The sequence below is a fragment of the Populus nigra genome, chromosome 19, assembly GCF_951802175.1.
Source record: "Populus nigra chromosome 19, ddPopNigr1.1, whole genome shotgun sequence".
NCBI classification, from domain to species: domain Eukaryota; kingdom Viridiplantae; phylum Streptophyta; class Magnoliopsida; order Malpighiales; family Salicaceae; genus Populus; species Populus nigra.
The window spans coordinates 6,104,677-6,126,677 of NC_084870.1; the positions used below are offsets into that span (position 1 = coordinate 6,104,677).

Here is a 22,001-nt window from a genome sequence, read left to right on the forward strand (position 1 = left end):
TTCAGTCATTAAATTACAATTTATCATACATTGTTTTCTCCAATTTGGTATTTATTTTTTTGATTTGTCAATTTCACCCCTGAATTTTTTTTGTTAAAGTTTTATTAGTATTCAATTTTATTATTCAAAACTACTTGAATACATAAGGGTCCTTTAAAAGTCTAGACTTAATCTCCCTTTTTTTTGCTTGATTTTCTTTGGACTTGATTTTTTGACTTGGATACCATATAAATTTTTTGCTTGATTTTCTATTTTTTTGTATGTAATTTGAAAATACTGAAGAATATTGTTGTGGTTTAGTAGGAATGTTAGGATATTTTTTTTTTTCATATGTTTCCAAGCCTAAACAAGAGATTTTATGGTTTGATTTTAAGATTAGGGATTAAGAATAACAAAACTTGTGGCACTTTTCAGTATCCTAATTTTTAATGCCAAAAAAAAAACTTGACCGAACCAGACCAGTTTGATCTGAACCAAGTTTTAGTTCAGTTCGAGTCATATTCTCAGGAAATATCATTTCCTAGCTTGATTGGATTTTTTTGCTTATAATGGACTGAACTAAACTATGAACACCCCCTACAACAATAATAAACAAGAAATAGAGATCTTGTTTATACCAATATCAATTCTTCAACCAGTCTATTAAAGCATTTTATGATATCACATTTTGCAAATGGCTACAACTCATGTTATTTCCATTTTAATATTGAAAAGAAAAAAAAACATTTCCCTCTTTTTATAAAAAAGCTAATGATATGACATTCTTTACAAACAAAATGTTAAGCATAAGTCTAAAAGGCAAGTGTTTTTTATTATGCAAGGCTTCATTGTTCATCCTCTTGCACATTGTTATGGATAGGTTGTGCAAAAAATTTTATTTTTTATTTTTTCAACATGGTCCTTGAACTTGTTTTTGTCGATTTAGTTCTAATTGAAGAATAATTGATTTTGATTAAATCATGGGGTTGGAAAAAAAAAGGATCGAAATGAAAAAGAAATCAAACATGGATGGCGTGCCATAAGTTTCACAAAAGTAGCATTTTGGTCCCTTGACTTTAAAAATCACGCAAATTATATAATTTCAGTACCTTAATATTTTTTTCAATTTAATTTTCGTACAAAAGTTTATTTTTTGTTATTTTTTAGTTCTTGGCTGAGAGAAGAGAGATAAAGGTCACTTGATTATAGCAACAGAGAGAGAAAAGTATTGTTAACATCGATTTAGACTACTAAAATAGATAATATTTATGTTAAAAGGTTTCATTTGATTAGGAAAGTTCATATTATGTGTTTTTTACCTTTGGGTTTTTGGGTAAAAAAAACTTAAGTCCCAATTCTTTAGCTACCACAGTGGCTGGAAATTGGGCAAATCAGAAGACGTGTCATCTATCTCAACATGCAACACATTGTTTGATTTTTTTTTCCAGTTAATTTAATACGTGTCTCTATTTCTATTATCGTTTTCTTAAATAAAAAATTACTTTAATAAACAAATTTAGCAAACACAGTTGGGTAAATGTCTCGTCTTTCAATATTAAATATCTTGATACATACATGTCTCTTGATTTTTCAAGTTTTATTTTTAGACATTGTTGATGACTTTTTATTTATTTATTCACACACATAGTTCTTGATTTATTTAATTATATATATGTTCAAAAAAATATTAGAATTTAAATTTTTTAAACTACAAAAATGCATTAAAAAACTTGTATATATAATTTTTTTTATAGAAAATAATAACACCTAGCCTGCCATAGAGTACGAGTCACATAATTAGTAAATACTGGACACTATCAAGTTACATTGCCCCAATTAAATTTCCTCTCAATTGTTGCAAGAATTAAAAGCATGCAAATAGCTTAAAGTGGAATCAAAGCGCCAAATACCCCTTGTAGGGTAAAATAAAAATGACAAGGTTGATTAAAATTAAAGAACCCATTTTATCAACGTCAAAAAAAAATTATTTAACCACTTTTACTTACACAAAATATATTGATTTCCTAATTTAAGGGACATTATTTTCATTAAAAATATAAACATGCTATTTGTGTACCATGCACGTAATACAATCATTTTAACTTTAATAACAACAAATGACGAAAGGGGGTATAACATAATATTTGGATATAATTTATTTATTTAAAGATTAAATCATAATTTTAAAGACTTGATTGAGAAAATAGGCTCAAATATAAGGACAACTTGACAACGGTTTTAATGTCAGTTTATATTATAAATATACTAGCAAGCAAGCTATAACAACAATAAAACATAAACCAATACCAGTTGATGGATGATTCAACATATAGAATGCTCCAATTTCAAGAAGATCTACATAAAAGTTGGCATTTATAAGAACATCTAGAAAGTACATCAACAGTTAAATAATTAACACAATTAAAAAAAACACAAACAAAAAAAATTGCACACCAAGTTACCAACAACAACCTATAGACTTGTCTTTTACTATATATATATATATATATATATATATATATATATATATATATATATATATATATATCATAGGAACAACAAAAAAATAGAGAGAGAGATTGATGTTGGGTGGTTGGAGAGAGATGAGAGACTTATAAGTGTTTTTTTTTTGTTTGATTTGGGTGAAAGAAAAGTTAATTGAAGTAGTATTTATACTCCATCAAAACTCTTAAAATCAATGCAAATTTGTGAGTTTGCATTATTTTTCCGAGTTTATTGGAATTGAGTTTGATATTATTAATTTTTGAGTTTTTAATTCAATTTTACACACTAAATACAAATAAACTTATAAAATCATATAATTTTACTAGTAAACTCATAATTTTGACAACCTTGACTGCAATAATTAATAATGTCAAGCATAGTCCTACGAAATGATCATATTCATGATCATTCAATCCAATTAAACCAGGTTATAATCACAAACACCTTACTTGATATTAAATGTAGTCGTGATGGTATAAATTATAAGAAACTAAACATACAACTCGTTGGATAAATATTTTTTAATATAAAAAATAAAATATATTGGTTTTCTTAATGTTGTTTTACATAAACAAATTATAAATGTAAATCATAAAGTTTATTCATTCATTTAATTTGATAAATTAAAAATTATTTATGCCAATAAATACAAGAAAATACTTGTTAATGATAATTAAATATTAAACTGAAAAATAGAGAGATAAATATGAGTTAAGATACTTAATATCGCAACACAAGTCATGTATCCGTTCGTGTTTGATAATTTTTTTAATTAAAATCAATTTTTTAGCTAGTCATACGATAATAAAAATAGATAAATACATAAAAGCGATTGAATAAAATCATTTAAAAAATATTATGCAAGGTTACACTTATTATAAAACAAATATTACTATTTTACATGAAAACCAATTAAAAACTATATTATATTTAACCAAATACTAAATTGAAAAGTTGATGAATAAATATGGATATAGTTGTATGATATCGAAACATAGGTCATAGATTTAAATTTATTCAATAACCTTATTTTTTGGAATCAATGTTTTATTTAAGAAAATGAAAATAAAAAAAACACGCATGGGAAAATGATTGAATAAAACTAAAACAAATAAGCACTGCTACACAAAAAATAATACCTCCTAATATAGGATGTTTTTTAAAATCTTATTCGTTAACCAATCAAGAATTAAATCATGTTTTATTAAAAAACATTAAAAGTTTTTGTTAAATTTTAAAAATATCTATAAAAACACCTTATACACCTTACTAAACCCATTAATGACCTTGAATAGCAAAAACAAAAGGCTCAATAACACAAAATTAACTTCAAAATAAATAGAAAAACTTCTAAGTTTAAATCTATCATCTCACGATAAGAAAAACAAATAACACTTAAATTTTTTTTTATTGAATTGAACTTGTTAATATTAAAATTGATATTTTTTTATGATTGTAACCATTGTCAACTTGGATTTTCTCAATCTTTAACAGAATTCCGCTCTTGAAAAAAATAAGTTTTTAGATCAATATTGGATTTTTTAAATATCAGGCACTGAAAATTAATCATTTAAAAAATACTTTTTGCTCCAATCCCAACCTATCCCAAAATTGCAACCTAGTTTTTATTATTTTCTCACCTTGATCTCCTTTCTTTTAATTTTTTCATCAGTTTACGAATCTGAAACAATTGACCTTTTTATCATCTAAATAAAAAAGTTGACAGTTAAATTAAAAAAAATAATCAACGTGCGAGTCTAATGTGAAATGCGAGAGGGGTTACACTGTACATGGTTAAAGTATTCTCCCCCCACACGTGTTTTCTATATCAAAAAGTGTGGCCTTTTCCTTTAGCTTTTTTCCTATAGCTGCATTATACAACCTCTCATAAATCTAGAGTAATTTTTTTTTTATCATAATTTTTTTTCAATCTTGTCTTTTATATTTTCTTTTCATTTGTATAAAAGGAATTATACAAAATAAATTACGTCTCCACATTTTTGCCCTCAGTTGTTATCATTTATGGATCCATCGACTCCTATATATTCATGTATTTAACAATAAAAAAATATTTAAATAAAAAATTGAAACTTAACCATATTCAAATAATAAAATATGAAAAGAAAACGAGGTACCGAAAAAAAACCCATACACCAAATAATAATATCCACCAGATATTTGACCCCTGTTTCATCAGGGGTTAAATATTTTTTTTCTTGACAGAAAAATTATATATAGACTTTTTCAATAATTTTTTGTATTTTAAAAAAATTCTAAGTGAAAAAAATATTTACATATAAATAATTAAATAAATTAAAAATTATAAATTGAGAACTATACGTGTTGTGTTAAAAAATAAAAAAATCCCATAAATAAAGATTAAAAATAAAAATTAAAAAAATCAAGAGACAAGTATATATCAAGATATTTAATAAATTAAGACGTGAAATTTATGCGATTGTATTTACTAAATTTGTTAATTAAAATAATTTTTTTATTCAATCAAATGATAAAAAAATAACACTAAATTAATTGAATAAAAGAAAAGAAAAAATAATAATATACAAGGCTGCATATATTAAAAATATTATTTGAAAATAATTTTTTTATTCTAATTTTTTTTTTATCTATACAAAAGATTAAAAAAATATAGATTAATAAGAAAAACCTCCTAAAAAATTAAATACATAATTAAAAAATAATTATTATTTCAAATAGGCTTTATATATAACGTAAAAGAGAGAAAAAATATTAATTTAAATATAAATATAAATAAAAATAATATTAATTTTAATTTTTAAATAAAAACAAAAAAAAGAAAATATTTTTTCCTACATTGTTGTCCATGGTAAAATTTATAAGATGAGCCTGGACCATAAACTCAATTAAATTTAATATTTTTTTCCTTTATATTTATAGCAAATTTAAAAGAAAGTAAATAATATTATTTAGAGTAAAATATGAAAGGGTAACAATGCGGCTGTACAATATTAATTTCATATATTTTTTTCTTAAATTTATAATAAAATTAAAAAAAAAATTGATCAATGTGGTCCATAATAAAATATAAAAAATAAATAATGTGTTTACTTTAGATGTTTTAATTTATTTAAAGTAAATTTTTACAATCAACTCAACTGATTTTAATATTTTTTTTCTTTTAAATTTATAATAAACCTAAAATAAGTGAATAATATAATTTGCAGTAAAACATAAACATAAGAGAGTAAACAGTATGATTGTATATTATTATTTTTATATATTTTTCTAAATTTATAATAAAAAAATAAACAATGAATCCACGAGTTATAAATAGTACAGCTCCACAATTTTCATCCCCCACTCACTTTTAATTATAAGTAATAAGTAGAAAAATAGAAAAACACTGTGGTGTACACGGTATAGATTATAGGTAATAGCTATACTGTTGTACAAATTTGTCTTTTAATAAAATAGAAACTCTTTTCACACCCTTTCGTTCTCTGAAATTCACCAAACACAAATCCTAATCCCAAGATCACTTAATCCCTCTCTCTCCCGATCAAAAATCAAATTGAATCCTTGGAACTCGAAAAAGAAAGCAAAAATGGTGTTGGCACAGTTAGGAGGAAGCATATCCCGAGCAATCCAGCAAATGAGCAATGCAACAATCATCGACGAAAAAGCATTAAACGATTGCTTAAACGAGATCACTCGCGCTCTTCTTCAATCTGATGTTCAATTCAAACTTGTTCGTGACATGCAAACTAATATCAATAAAATCGTTGGGTGGAAACCTGTTCTGGTTTGCGCTGATACGTTTAGAGCTGGTGCGTTTGATCAGTTAAAGCAGAATGCAACTAGAGCTAAAATTCCATTCTATGGAAGGTAGTGATTTTAAGCGGAGGAGAATAAATAATGGGTTTTCCATGAATCAATTATTTACTTGTTGTTGTTGATACAGTTATATGGAATCAGATCCAGTGAAAATTGCTGTGGAAGTTGTGGAAAGATTTAAGAAGGAAAATTGTGATCTTATAATTGTTGATACGAGTGGACAGCATAAACAGGAAGCTGCACTTTTTGAAGAAATCCGTCAAGTTTCTGAAGCAACGGTATGCTATTCTTTTATTATTGGTTTTGCATGCTTAGTTGTTTTTATTATTAATTGTTGATTGTTATTGCAGTAAAATCTGATTCTTTTTCGTTTTGTGTCTTCCAGAAACCCAAACTTGTTATATTTGTTACGGATAGCAGTGTCGGTCAAATTGCATTTGATCAAGCTCAAGCTTTTAAGCAAAGTGTTGCTGTTGGAGCTGTGATTGTTACCAAAATGGATGGTCATGCAAAGGGCGGTGGCACGCTTAGTGCGTGAGTATTCTAGAGGTTGCTCTACTGTACCAAAACTTCCTTTTTTTTAAGCATTTATATTGATTTGTGGTTTACATTCCATGTACAGTGTTGCAGCGACGAAAAATCCTGTCATTTTTTATTGGTACCGGAGAGCATATGAATGAGTTTGAAGTCTTTGATGTTAAACCTTTTGTTTGTCGCCTTCTAGGTATTCTCGCCTTTGTTTTGATGTTGTTCTGACCTCTGAAATTTATGTGGATGTTTTTGATTCTCATAGTGTTTGCATTGTTTTGATCTTCCAGCTAGGTATGGGTGACTGGTCTGGATTCATGGACAAAATTCAGGAGGTTGTTCCTATGGATCAACAGCCCGAGCTTCTGCAAAAGCTGTCTGTCAGATGGGAGCTTTACCTTAAGGATGATGTAAGAGCAATTCCAGAATCTACTAAAAATGGGTGCCATTGGCCAGGTTCTCTACTAACTATCCTGTTTTGTTGGATCTTCGTAAGAGAGTATAGGGAATTGCTTTTTATATCAGAACTCCCTTGTGACTGTGATAGTAAGTGTGCTAGTGTATGGACAGTTGAATAACTTTTGGTCACCGCACTTACTTAGAGAAAATCATCTTAGGAGAGTTTTTGTGATTTGCTGTTAATTCCTCACCCCAGTTTTTCTGTCTTCCTTTTTTAGCTTTTTCATGCTTCAGCATGCAGATAGTTGATAATTATTATGCAAGACTTTGTAGTCAGCTTATTAGTAGAGCAAAACTTTTTTTTCCTTTCATTTGAATTAGAAACTGAAGCTGTTGGCATTTGATACATAACAAAAGTATGAGCCGTTTTATTTGTTCATGTACATTGACACCTGCTGGTACTGTTACATATGGCTTTCAAGAGTATAGAAGTTGTACCCCAGCTAGATACGAGAATCTAACACAAGAAACCAGATTCAGCGACAATAGTGATTCTTATTAGTTTGCCTAGTTTAGATACAGGTCCAATTAATTTGTTCCCAGATTATTTTAGCATCTTGTTTAACAAGAATACCTCAACAAGTGAAATAGATGAAAAATGAGAGAAATTGCGAAGAGGACAATGATGCATACGAGAGTGAGAAGAAGATAATGAAAAAGTATGGTAGACAACGAGGAGATAAGTGGGAAAGTATGGTAGACAAGGAGAAGACAAGTGGGAAAGTATGGTAGACAAAGATAGCTCACAATACTTCCTAATTAACATTTTACAGTTTCGTGAATTCTTTATTTGGTGACCTGTTTAATTAAAAAAAGTGGGAAAGGTAGTAAACTGTTGCCCTGTCCTTGGTAATAAAACTTTGAGAGTATGATATTAGTCTTTCCATCTTGGCTGAATTTCTTTTATGTATATTCTCCCGTTACCATTCTTCTCCTTCCCTATTGAGTTGTGACTTTCAGTTTAATAGTGTTCAGGTCACCTTTTTGAGGTATTTTCAATGCTTCCTGGATTTAGTGCTGAATTAATGCCAAAAGGTCATGAAAAGGAAAGCCAGGTGAAGATTAAGCGATACATGACCAAGAAGGATTCAATGACCAATGACGGTGAGTAAGTGCTATTTGATATATTCACATTTCACATTTAGCTCATTGTTTTACATCTTGGATATGCATAACACATTTTCTTGAATGAATATATATTGGGTACTTTGGCTGATCACTATTTGTTGCTGATGTGTTGCAGAGTTGGATAGCTTGAATCCAAAGCTCATGAATGAATCACGAATGATGAGGATAGCACGGGGTGCTGGCCGTCCAATTAGAGATGTGATGGAAATGTTGGAAGAGTACACAAGCGACTTGCTAAGGTCTGGAGCAAAATGAAGGGGCTTAAGATTCCATAGAAGGGTGAGATGAGTTCCCTGTCTAGAAATATGAATGCACAGCACATGAACAAAGTCCACCCTCCACAGATGCTGAAGCAGCTTGGTGGCATGGGTGGCTTGCAAACCTTAATGAAACAGATGGGTTCGGCAAAAGACATGACGGGCATGTTTGGAGGCGGGGACAAGTAAATGCATGATTGCCAACTGCAAGTTGAAATGAATTCCCATGACTATAACCTTGGCCTGTCAGGAGGATGGCAAGGCAGAGTGTTACATATGCAAGCAATGCCTCTAGCAGTTTTGCAGGTACTTATTCTTGAAGGATAATGCATTTGACTTGGTTTTGTTTTTTCTCCTGCTGATATAGAGAGGCTGTTCTGTAGCAACTTCTTTTCCAGTTTAGTTTACCTGTTTTGTGTATTTATTCAAGGCGGCTACAAAAAAAAAAAAGTGAAAAATAGGTTGTCATGAAGCTGTGAAAAAATAGTTCTTACGTCATCAAGCTAAAAATTTTACATTGTTTGATCACCTTTCTAACAGATATGTGACCGAGAATTTTGCATTTGTCACTTCATCTCGAAATCTGCGTGGGATCTTTGCACGAATCTGCAGCTCATTAGGAGCGTGTTTGGCAGTGTGGTTGCGTTGCTTTTCAAATAGCTTTTCGTGCTGAAATGCATGCCAATGATGTTTTTTTATTTTTTAAAAATCATTTTTGACATCAGCATATCAAAAGGATCCAAAAAATACAAACCGCACTCAATTTTAGCAAAAAAAAAAAAAAATTTCAAATTTTAACAAAACACAGATACAAACACAGTACCAAACGTTCCCTAGATCTTAGTTAGTTTAATGACTAATGGGGTGACTAGTAATCTTTCATGGCCTATAAATAAGGGCCGAATGCTATCTTCCAATATATGTGAAACAGTGTCTAAAAGGCTGGAGAGTCGGTATTTAAAAAAAGAAAAAGATTTTTTTAAAAAATATTTTCTTTTCCAAGAAAAAAAACATTTTTAAAAGCAATTATTATTACAAAATCAAGATTGAATTTTTTTTGGTGGTCTTATGTTTTAGAAGAGACACCTTACTGCCTTATGTGAATATCCAAAAATGGCAGTTTAAAACACTATGCCTGCAAGTCATAATTCTTCAATGCTAGAGGTATTAGGTGTGGACGCTATCTACCTCCAGATTGCTTGAGACTTTTTCAGTGATTCTGCTAGCAGCCACCCAAAAATTGGTTAGATTGCGACCCTTTATTATTATTATTATTATTATTATTATTGTCAGGCAACGCTCAAAAAGTATAATTTGAGCTCGGAAAAGTTAAGCATCAATGTTTAAGATTTCTTACAAATGTTTCTAAGATGTTTATTTTCATGGAAATCCAATGACTTTCGGCCTCAATTAGTCAATGTACCATAACGATCGCATGAGCATCTAAACATTTAATGGCAGTGAAAACACCCTTTATGCAAGAACTGTTATTATTAAATAAAAAAAAATAAGATGCACTAATGTTTTACTGTTCATCAAGACTAATTATACTACGGATTACTAAAATGTAATGTTTTTGTTCTCCATGGAACAAAAACCAATGAACGGATTAATTACGGGGAAAAGTGGTTTTTTCACTGAGCTGCGTTTGGAATTATTAAAAGGGTTAAATTGATGTTTTTACTTTTTAACACATTAAAAAAATTTAATTATCTTTAAAAATAAAAAATTTTAAACTTGAGCCCAAAAATTCTTCAGTCTATTCACTTTTTTCAAAACAATAAAATTACTAAATTACCTTTAAAAATTACCAAACTTGCTTTCATGAGGTTTTTATATTTTCACTTCATTTTTTTTTATATTCAAGCAAATTGAGAGACAATTTGATGTTTTAAAAAATATAAATATTACTAAAAAAATAATTAACACATGCATTACACGCAATAACACGCGGGTTGTAACCCCTTACTTTTAATTGAGCGTGTGGTGTTGCTTGATTGCCAAACACCGACTTCCAGGATGACATTTGAATCTTCTTGGAAGCCCTCTATTCATGGGCGGCGCGTGTTGGGACAAACCTCTAATTTTGTGTTTATGACTTTTTCTTTCCCTTTTCTATTTTTTCTCCATTTTGATTCTCATACCCTCTACTATTTTCAAGTAGCTCTTCAAATTATTTTTTCTTCATATTAGATCAATGTTCTTTTTATTATTATTTATTTTATTTTAAATAATTTATAAAATTGAATTTTTTTTAATTTTATCCTCATTCAATTTTTTCATCTATCACATTTGGTCATTATTCTTTTAAATGCTATTTTTTATTTTTTTAATCTTAATCTTTTTCTTAATTTTTTTATTTTCAATTTTATCTCTTATTATTTGATTTCATCTAATTTTTATACTAAATTTGGTTCACATTATTTTGATTGCTATTTTTTTTATTTTCTTAATTTTTCAATTTTGTCCCTCATTGTTTCATTTCATTGATTTTTATATCATATTTGATCTCCATTATTTTAATTGCTATTTGTTTTGATTTTTAATTTTGGATGATTGAGAATTTTGTTTTTTGATTTTGTCAGGTTTACCTTTTATGGGGTAACCGGTCTCGTGAACAAGTCACGAGTTTTGAAAATTAGCTTGAATTAACTTTGGTTTTTTTTTCTAGATTTTTTTTTAATTTCATTCTTTGACATTAAGTTATTGGATCTTCAACTTTTTCATTTTAATTTTTTTTTCTATGTAGTTATCCTGATTTTATATCTTAGATCACAAGTTAGTCGAATTAACTCAGGTCAACTTAGGTTTTTTATGTTTTTTTTCTTTTCAGTTTGACTTTTTATTATTTAGTTTGCTTTGAGAGTTGACCTCCATTGTTTTATTCAGCTTTTTTTTGTGTAGGGTTATCATGACCTCACAAGCAGACCGCGAGTTTAGCATGCTAACCAGAATTAGATTTTTTTGTTCTTTTTTCAAATTGATTTTTTTTTCTAATTCATTGATTTGCCGGTAACTAAACTCCAAGTTTTTTTTTGGTAAATTTATCTTGTTTTCATTTAATTTTTGCTATGTTATCAAATAATGTTGTTGATACTTTTTAAGAATATTTTGAGAATATTAATAAACATTTATTTTTTTATTAGTCATTGTTTGTTCTATTTTTTTAGTATTATTTTTTTTATAATCATATTATTAAATTATCTAAATTATCTAAGTTTATTAAATGTATTTAAATTAATGATCCAGCCCAATTTTTTATTTTTTATTTTGCTTTTCTACAAACATTATAGTCACTTGGAGTGTAAAAAATCTGACCTTGTCTTGACCACGTGCAATCAGTTTTCAAAAAGTGTTGGCCCTTGTTTATGGCTCAAAGTGAGACACCTGAACATGCCGGCATAGTCTCGCGGATGACTAGAGGGCAAGTAGCAACAACATGGCACATTTTTGCTGTTAGAAATGATCAAATACACAAACATAGCACCTTGAGTACAAATTATGATGATATCAAGCGATGTTTCTATTTTTCTTAGGAAGATTACAGACATCATGCAAAATTTCTGACAAAACAGCAAACTTCGTAAATACACAAATACAGTATCTTGAGTACAAAACATGATAACAGGGGAGGTTTCTATTCTTCTCAGGAAACAAAATTTCCAAAATTTAGAGAACTGGTGAATCATAAAGACACGGGATGAGAAAAACCAGAGAAGGATAATTGTTAAGACAGTATAACACCATTACCACCGATGAATTCTCCTCTTGCATCCCAGGGACGATTTTCAAAAGACTTTCCAATGATGCTGCGCTTCTCGTTTATAGACCCATCCTCGCGGCGATATTCTGGAAAGTAATCCAAAAATCCTTTACTGCCTAGTTCATCAAGTCCATTGAAGAGGAAGTTTCTAACCAAGTCCTACGGATTAGATGTGAAGTGAGAATTACACCAGTACTTGGTGGCAAACAATGCATAAGAAGATTTGCTGAGAGTGATTATACCTTAGCAAGCCTTTCTCCAATCAACCTTTTAAGAATTCCATGGCCAGGATCCTGCTTCCAGAATTTGCATTAGCCAAACATGTTGGACCAGAAAAGAGAGAAGTTTGAAACGGTGCCAAGAATCTATCTGCTTAAATACTGTAATTATGGAGTTACAGTACTACATAAATGATATATCTATCTGAAGGTACCAGTATGCCTAGTCAGTTCTGAGAGTTTGAGAAAGAGCATGGGTTTGGACTTTGGATAGGGCCTTAATGCTAACAAGTCTAGGTACAAAGTTGATTCTTTCCAGGCGTTTTCTTTCCTAAAACTGGGTAACCAATTGGAGTTCATCCTGCCTTGAAGCTAAAATCCCTCTTCAAGATGTTAGTTGCTCGAACAACTTTTTGCGGCAGAAAGCATCTGTTTCTTTTTTTATTCATTCTATTCCAAATGAATTGCGAACTTAATTAAAATAATATAGAAACAAGCATTTTTCTGTCTTTCTTTTACTTCAAGGAACCAAATTTCTTATACAGTTAATCTAGAGATGGCAATTTGGCTCAATTACGACCCTTTTATTTTTTAGTATTCAAATGACCATTTCTAATCTATAAAGCTAAAATGCATGAGCTTAAAAAAGCTTATCACTGCCCAGCTGTTTGGCACTCAAATTACAGTCACAGATCTTACTTGAAACATTTTCAAATGAAGAAGAGTAGAAAACTGAAGACATGCCATGATTACTTCCAAGCATCTAAGCTTTTTTAAGTCCTACAGCCATTGAGAAGAGACTGGCAGATATGATGGGCCACATGAAGATGAGATCAAAAGGGGAAAAAGACATTAAATAATCACCTTTTCTTCTCTCCACGTTAGATACTTATGTTGCGCTTCACGATTGAATGTAACATGAGATGCATCTATCTCCTCTGCTGCTTGGTCAATCAGTTCAAGCCATGCCTAAAAGAGAGGAGGACAATGATAATTGAGCAGCTAAAATTGGAATTCTACATTTTATTTGACATATGAACTGCTAAATCCATGTGGATTCTCATCCCGTTTCCAGTTTATAATTTATATCTCATCATTAGCATATTAGCTTAAATGTAATTTAAAGCAGAAGCTAAAGCCGTTAAGCAACCTTGTAGTACTCTGTGAAAGCAGAATATAAAGCATCATAACTATCCTGACTTGGAGGAAACTTGGTCCATATCACGATCGGTGAGAAAAACTTCAAGGACTCGCTCGTGAGCTTTCCTCCCCAAGGAAAAAGCTGCATGAAATCTGTGTTCAGTCACCATACCATTAATTTTAGACTGGATCAAGAAACAAATAACAAATACCATTGTGTGTAATGTTCCACGAGAGGCCTTGAAGTTACCTTGCTATACTTGAGGCCTAAAGGAATTAATCTCTTATAGTACTTTTCCTTGTAGTCTCTTTGGTCGATGACATTGTGCAAGGGGTTGAGGTCCCTACAATGGGTTAAAAGTTCCAGAAACCTTAGCACGTCAGTAATTAATTCCAGCTTACAGGAATAAAATCTTAAGTTCGATGCCACAAGAAAAAGGACAAAAGATGGCTCCTGGTTGAAACAAACCAACAAAAGGCATGCATGCAAATCAAACCAGAAAGCAACAATTAATATTTTTTACGTTTCAAAAGCGTTTTTGAAAAAAATTAATTTTTTTAATTTTTTTCTTTGCTTTAAATTAATATTTTTTAGTGTTTTCAGATCATTTTGATGTGTTGATGTCAAAAATAATTCTTAAAAAATAAAAAAATTATTATTTTGATGTATTTTCAAGTGAAAAACACTTTAGAAAGCAACCGCTACCACACTCCCAAACATCCATTGACGAGCTTCATTTCTTTTTCTTATTCCACATCAGATTTGCGCATATAAATTTTCAAGAGAAATTCTAAGCAATAGAATGAAAAAAGGAAGCTGAACAGGAAAACAAAAATCCAAACAGAAGCTAAACAATTTTCCATATAAAGAATAAAACAGGGTTTAGAAAAGCACAGAGAAAGGAAGAGAAGGGAGCTTACAACACAATGATGTTTATGGTGGCAGTGGAGAAAAAGTTGGCACAAAATATGGGTACATCAAATTCAGGTCTGGCAAAAACAGCAAAATCTAAAATCTGCATAAATTTTCAGAGGTCAGTTATTACAGAGGGAGGGAAACAAAAACGTTCTACGCCTCCATCAAGCCAAAGAATTTTTGTAGTGCTAGATAACGTGCACATAACCGTGCTGGATACCTTTTGCACAGGAGGATAAGAATTTAACATGAATAGGATAAGAGCATATTGCACTCATGCTGCCATGAGCCTTGTGAAGAATAAATTAAGCTAAATGAATATGAGTAGCATTCCAAAAAATCTCAATAATTTTCTTAAGCTATAATAACAACACACATGCCAAGGATAATTAATGCCAAGTACAGGAGATACTTGTTATGCTGGAAGACAAATGAACATAAACAAAGTCCAAATAATGGCAGTCAGTAACTTAGCTGTAAAATGTATAATCGCAACGAAGAGCTCAAATTAACATGATGCACTCATGAGTTTTTCCCTCTAACACTTGAGGGTGCAAAAGTACATAAAAGCAACAAGCTTGCTAGAGAATGGTACCTGCATCGCTTCATTTTCAATGCTCAAACTACGTAGGAGTCGGATTTTGGGAGCTTGGAATGAAAGCATTTGAAGCTCTGTTGTTCCGTCCATCGCAGTCATGGAACTATATTTTTCCTAGACTCGAAAAAAGTTGTTCTTGTGATACATGTATGTAATCATGAAATAACATTTAAAATAATTGATTGTTTTTCAGCTGCCAAAGAGTTCGTTTCATAGAAGCACAAAGAATTTATTTTATTTTATTTTGTTGAAATTCAGTTTGCAATGAGCAATCAATAACAGAACAACCACATGTTTTTCCTTCTGCAGAAGCAAGAAGGCACAGTCATCTGAAACATAGTACTGAAATAACAAAGGGTTCTTGACTCTAGGGTAATCGAGTCTCTACTGGTGTCCTGATGCTGTATAAACCTTGATAGCAAATTGGAGAGCGAATGAGAAGCTATTTTCAACTTTGTAACCATCAAAGTCCATATTTGCACAACGGCCAACATCGAGTACAATAGCCAAAATATGCAAGCAAATCAAAACGGAATCTTTTGGCTTAGATATTAAGCATTCACTCTGCTATAAGTTGCTGAAGAAAGACGCTCCATCCCTTGCTCAAGTTTAACTCACGTTTTTGAAACAAAATTCGACGATGCATAAAATAAAAGAGGAATTAAGTTTAAAAGTTAAAAAAAAAGAAAAAGAAGAGTGTCTAAGCCCTTGGAAACCGAACAAACGAAACGACGAAAACGCACATCTGGCGTAAGAACGATAAGAAGATTATACATACAAAAAAGGATCAAATGGCCCAAAATATGACAAATCACAGAAACATTTCTATGGATCAGTCACCTCAATTCCCAAGTTACAGGCCAAAAAAGTTGCGAAAAGCTCCTATATAATTCAAAAGCCAAAACCCAGCTTCATTTTTCAACCCTCTGAAACCCAAAACTGAGGATTTTTAAAAAAAAAACCCGAGGAGAAGGGCTCAATTCAAAAGGCAACCCATTTCTGCTTCCAGGCAATGGAATCCATAAACACAGCATGCAAGAAAGTGAAGTAATACCTGGAGAGGAGAAGGGACCAAAAGGGCGTGTCGTTTGGTTTCGTCGAGAGCAAAATGAATGAACTTGTGGTAAGAAAAAGAACCTGCAGAGACTTTCAAGACACGATGAGGTTTACACTTCTTGCTTGCGAAATTAGTGGTGATGCTACTAGATATTAAGCTGCTGGTTAATAATTGAGGTTTTATTAGTGAAGAAGATAAGCGCGCAGTTAGCAAAGAAGAACAGAAGTCCATTGAAGTGAAGCTTTCACTGAAACTCTTCACACATGAGCTCACCATTTTCTTCGACAAAAGTGCTTCGTTTCTGTTGTTTACTGTATTCTAACATCACATTTATTTATTCTGCTGGTTGTCCTTGGCAAGTACTTTTTACTCCATTTATTTATTCTGCACCTTTTTTTAAGCATCGAAATCGATGTTTTTTTTTTCCTCCTAGACTCCATTTATTTATATAAAAGTAATTTTTTTTTAAAAAATAAATTCTAAAATTTTAAATTAATATAAGTTAAAAAATAATTTTTAATGTTTGGTTATGTTATAAAAAATAAGCTGAAAAATAGTTTATTAATATATTTTTTTAAAATTTATTAAAATAATGAGAAACAAATCTTACCAATTAAAAAGTTAAATAAGAATGAAATTAAAAAAATTTAATATTATAAATTATCTCAAATAAAATAAATAATAATTAAAATAATAGATATCAAATCTAACATATAAAAAAATTGATAAATAATTAAATTAAAATAATAATAATAATAATTTCATAAATTATTTTTTAAAGTATTTTTTATTTTAAAAATATTAAATTAATATTTTTATAATTTTAATATATTAAATCTAAAAAATATTATTTTAATTAAAAAAATACTTTCATCATGTTACCAAATAAAAAAAAATCAAAGCAACAACCAATAAAAAAAAAAAAAAAAACCCACGATTAATGCCAAACAGCGCAATTAATATACCCAAAGGAAAAATTCCAAGGTAGGACCTCATTTATTGCAAAATAAAAAATAAAAAATAAAAAATCACATGATCAATTAAAATATAAATAGAAAGGAAAAAAAAATGAGGAGAAACAATGTAAAAGGCATAGCGCGAGGACACTACATGTTTTGTCAACAAAAAAAAGAAAAGTATTTTTCTTAAATACTTTCCTTGTATAAAGTGAATTTTTTTCATTGACTGAAATTTAATTTTCTTGACTAACTTTTCTTATGTTTACCGAATATAGAAAAGTAAGGAAAATAATTTTAAAAAAAATAAATTCCTAGAAATAAATAGGCATTACTTGTTGTCATTTTTTTTTTACTCGAAATTGATAAATAGATATGATTTTAGCATGTATGTTTTATATATATATATATATATATATATATATATATATATATATATATTAAATTTAGATCATTGAATTTATTGATTGTTTATAATTTACTAGGCCTGGCGCTACACACAAGTTAGAGCAAAAAAAAATTAGAGCATTAAAAAAAATATATTAGTGACATGTCTTCTAAAAAAAATATAAATTTTAACTCTAAATTATATAATATTTTTATTTAATAACAAGAAGGAAAAACATTTAATCTATCTAGGATAACATAGATTGACCTTTGAAATTTACAAGGATAATATTGAAAAAAATAAAATGAAAAACTCAATACCAAATTAATTTAATATTAAAGAACAAAATCGATAAAAAAATGACATTTAATTAAAAAAATAAGTAAACTCATGATGCAAGTCGTGCACACCATTAGATTCAGTAAATTTTTATCCTAAATATTATTTTTTATTTAATAATATAATAATAAAACACATGATATTTTTTTAGTATGAAACAACATATTTTCTAAAAGTAAAAAAATAGAAGGTAATAGGAACCTGGAGCCGAAATAATAAAAATAGATTATTGATAGTAAATAGTGAAATTGTATTTTTTTAGGTTTCAGTTAAATAAAAAAAATAAACCATCAATAATAAAAGAAGAAATTGAATTTTTTTAAAAAAATAATAAAAAATAAGATATTAAACAAAAAAAATATAATATCCTATATATTAAATTAACCCATTAAACTCGTTACCAAATAATGAAATCAATCAGTTCAATGATTTGTTTTTCTTTAAAACAAAACATAAAATAGAAAAAAAGAGCCTAGATTGCTTGCCCGAGCATCAAAACAAAACAGCTCAGGCACGTGGACAATAGCTATACCATAGTTAATTAATTCAGACTAATTTGAAGTGTCAACGCGAGACATGGCGACTGAACTAGAATGGATGAGGTAAAAGTCTAGGATCGGTAAAAGTTGGTAGATGCGGTTGTTTTTTTTTATATAAATATTTTTTTTAGTTGAAGATTTTTTTTTATATTATTTTAGTTGATTATTAATATTATTTAAAGTTTATTATATAAATACTAGAAGAATATTTTATTTTTTTATTGTGAGATTTGAAACCTTTAATATATATACTTCCTGTTCACAAAAAAAAAGTTATTTATTCAATGTGGAATTTGAAGCCATTTAATATATATATATATTCTATATTTATAAGAAAAAAAAGTTATATTTTTTCAGTATGAAATAAAAAAACCTTTTTGATTTAAATACTTTAACTTAAAGATTCAACTTAAAAGTATAACATACTAAAATAATATATTTTCAATTGCAATAAAAATATTTTAAAATAATTTTTTAAACTTCATTATTTATAACATGTATAGCTTATATTCACATGGATTGTTTCTTAATTTTTTTCATATGAAATATTAAAACCTCAAATATTTTTTTTAATTTTTTTTTGGGTTGACCCGGGTCAACCCGAGACCCAGATCCTTGGCCGGTTCAATTCCCTATTCGGGTTTGATAACTATGAGCTATACTGGAGTTTGTATAACCTTGTTTGTTTTTGTATTTTAAAATTATTTTTAAAAAAATTAAATTTTTTTATTTGTTTTAAATTAATATTTTTTTATGTTTTCATATTATTTTGAAGCGTTGATGTTAAAAATAATTTTTTAAAAATAAAAAATATTATTTTGAAGTATTTCCGAGTTAAAAATACTTTAAAAAACAACCACAACATCACTCCCAATCACTCATCATCAAATTTCTTCATCTGTCTTTTTTCTTGCCTTGCCAGGGAGAATGGGGAGCAGTGTTTGAGGTGTATCCTTGAAATCTTCCTCGGCATGAATTGATTTTGACATCCACACTGCAGGCTTGTGTTTGGTGTGGTCTGCTTGCAAACTTTCTACGCAGTTAAATCTCTTGATGGACTGTTCATCTATTTTGTGAGGGAAGGCAGCTTTCCTTCGGAACATCTCAACACCGAAGGCTCTTTTCCTTTTCAGGATTAATGTGCTCGTACAGTCGCCGTGGATATTTCAGATTAGTGCCACTGTCAGTAACTCACTGATACTGTTCATGTACAGTATCAGGAGCCAAAAAGAGTATATCCTTTTCGCACTTGTAGAACACATCCCCTCAGCCTCAGGTGGAAAAGGCATTGATGGAAAAAGTTGCTCTGAAGTGCGTTGCTCACTGCTATTTATAGATATGTACCCTGAGAATGCAAGTTGGCATTTTAGACAAGAGCACAGGCTGAGGAAAAAGCCAGAAGAAAATAATCCAGAAGAGGAAGGGCTGTGGGAGAAGGATCAAATTGTAGCTAAGGATTCACAGTGCCCCTGACATTAGAAAATAATCCTTATTCTGTTTTTGTTTAATATTTGTCACTTATTCTTTTATATTGTTATTTTTATTTTGAAACCTTTTGTTAAATTGAGTTTTGTTTTCAATTTTCCCCTTTATTTTGGATTTATGAGGAATCCAGAGTTATAATTTTTTCTAATTAGGTTGCATCAAGTTTATGATAAATATCATGAGTTTAAAAAATTAACTCATATAATATTGATTTTTTATTGTTTATATTGATTTTTTTATTTTACCATTTGAATTTTATTTTTATGAGGTTATCTTAATCTTTTTATCTTAATCGTGAAACGATTTGTTTGTTTAACTAGTGTTCACTCTAGAATTTTTTTTGGGTTTGTTTTTCGTCATTTATTTATTTTTTGTGTATTTTGCTTCATAATTATTTTCACTTGTCTTTTATTTTTCTGATTATTGTTTTGATTGAGGTAAGTTAACCTGAGTTTATTAATTATTTTTTAAAAAAATTAATTAATTCATATTAAATTTATTAAAATTTAAAACTAATATATATATTTTTAATTTGATTTCTAATTTGTTATCTAACCTCGTGAATAGATTACAGGTTTTATAGATGCACCCAGGCTTACTTAGTCATATCCCCTCCTTTTTGACGATTTTCTTCCTACCATGCTTAATTATATTGGAATGTATCTTTCTTATTCTGTTTTTTTTTTTTTTTATCATGATTACCTTTTTTTTTTTGTCATTTTATTCTATTCCGTCGAGTCAATGATTTTTGTTACTATTTTTTTGAAGCACTTATAATATCTTTACATTCTTATTTAATGCTAAGATTTGTTTTTCCTAACTTGCAGAATAGCTATTATAGCATGTTTATAAATATTTTAAAGTATTTTTTATTCATAAATATATTAAAATAATATATTTTTTTATTTTTAAAAAATTATTTTTAACATCAGTATATCAAAATAATTTAAAAACATTAAAAAAATATTAATTTAAAATAAAAAATAAAAAAATTTCAAACTTTTTCAAAAATATTTTTAAAACGTAAAATTAAACAAGATAACAAAATTAAAAATAAAATTTATTTTAAAATATGAAAACAAACAGAATTATATTATTCTAGAACTAGACTATCTAGAACAAGAGGGCCTAGGATTCATGTATTTTTTGTTCTTCACCTTCTTCTCTCCCATATCTTAAGTTTTTTTGTTTTACATTTACGTACCTATTCATTGAAGGATCCCCACATAATCAAGAGTACTTATTTTGCAGGTATACAACTACCTTCTTCACCTTCGATCAATTTCTATCCAGCCTCAGAGTTTCACAACTTCATCGTGTTTCACCATGGCTTGGCTGAGCAACGGCAGCACCAAGATCAATATAAATACTATAATATTCCAACAAAGTTCCAGTAGCCAAAGGGAAAATTACATTCTTTGATTTAATATTAAAGTTCAAATAAATCTTACATTTTATAAAATGTATCAAAACGAAATAAAAATGAAAGGAGATTAAATCTGAAATAAAAACAAAATAACAAAACATTTAAATGAAAATGAAAATAAAAAATAAATTTAAAGTTTTCAAAAGAAATCAAGACGAGAAACATGCAATGATAAAAAACAAGAGAACTAAATTAGAAACTTGGCCACACCATTTCATTTGAAAGGATGCTCTAGGAATTCTAATGCCGTTATGGGTTGTCAATTTCGGACACTGTACAACTCTGCACGCGCCATTAGAAGTGTACAGAATCACCTGACAAACACACGCGTTAGATATTTTTTTAAAACATTTTTATACTTATTAAAATATCAAATTATTCATAACTTGACCTGGTCTGGTTATAACTAAAAATAGCACACTGTAGAAATCCTGATAAGGATGCACTGTCCTCGAAGCATGCAGCAATCAATAAACACCCATAATCCCACGGATAAAGGATGTT

General features: G+C 29.0%; 1 protein-coding gene and 2 pseudogenes across 2 annotated transcripts; 2 read left to right on the plus strand and 1 right to left on the minus strand.

Moving 5' to 3' along the window:
* The first annotated feature begins 5,912 nt into the window (after positions 1-5,912).
* On the plus strand, positions 5,913-7,056 carry LOC133680134 (signal recognition particle subunit SRP54 1-like; annotated as a pseudogene).
* LOC133679453 (signal recognition particle subunit SRP54 3-like) lies at positions 6,829-9,200 on the plus strand (annotated as a pseudogene).
* Positions 9,201-12,160: 2,960 nt separating this feature from the next.
* Positions 12,161-16,701, minus strand: LOC133679754 (phytochromobilin:ferredoxin oxidoreductase, chloroplastic-like). 2 transcript variants are annotated; one of them, XM_062102440.1, is made up of 8 exons: positions 16,362-16,701; positions 15,305-15,421; positions 14,715-14,809; positions 14,044-14,137; positions 13,804-13,935; positions 13,518-13,622; positions 12,678-12,728; positions 12,161-12,521 (listed from the first exon to the last, which is right to left on the minus strand). In XM_062102440.1, the coding sequence occupies exons 1-8, from the start codon at positions 16,638-16,640 to the stop codon at positions 12,495-12,497; spliced, it is 900 nt and encodes a 299-aa protein (XP_061958424.1). In that variant the 5' UTR covers positions 16,641-16,701; the 3' UTR covers positions 12,161-12,494. The 2 variants fall into 2 exon arrangements, with proteins under 2 accessions (XP_061958424.1, XP_061958423.1); XM_062102439.1 differs by having other exon boundaries at positions 12,161-12,594; positions 16,362-16,700.
* Between the last annotated feature and the right edge of the window lie 5,300 nt (positions 16,702-22,001).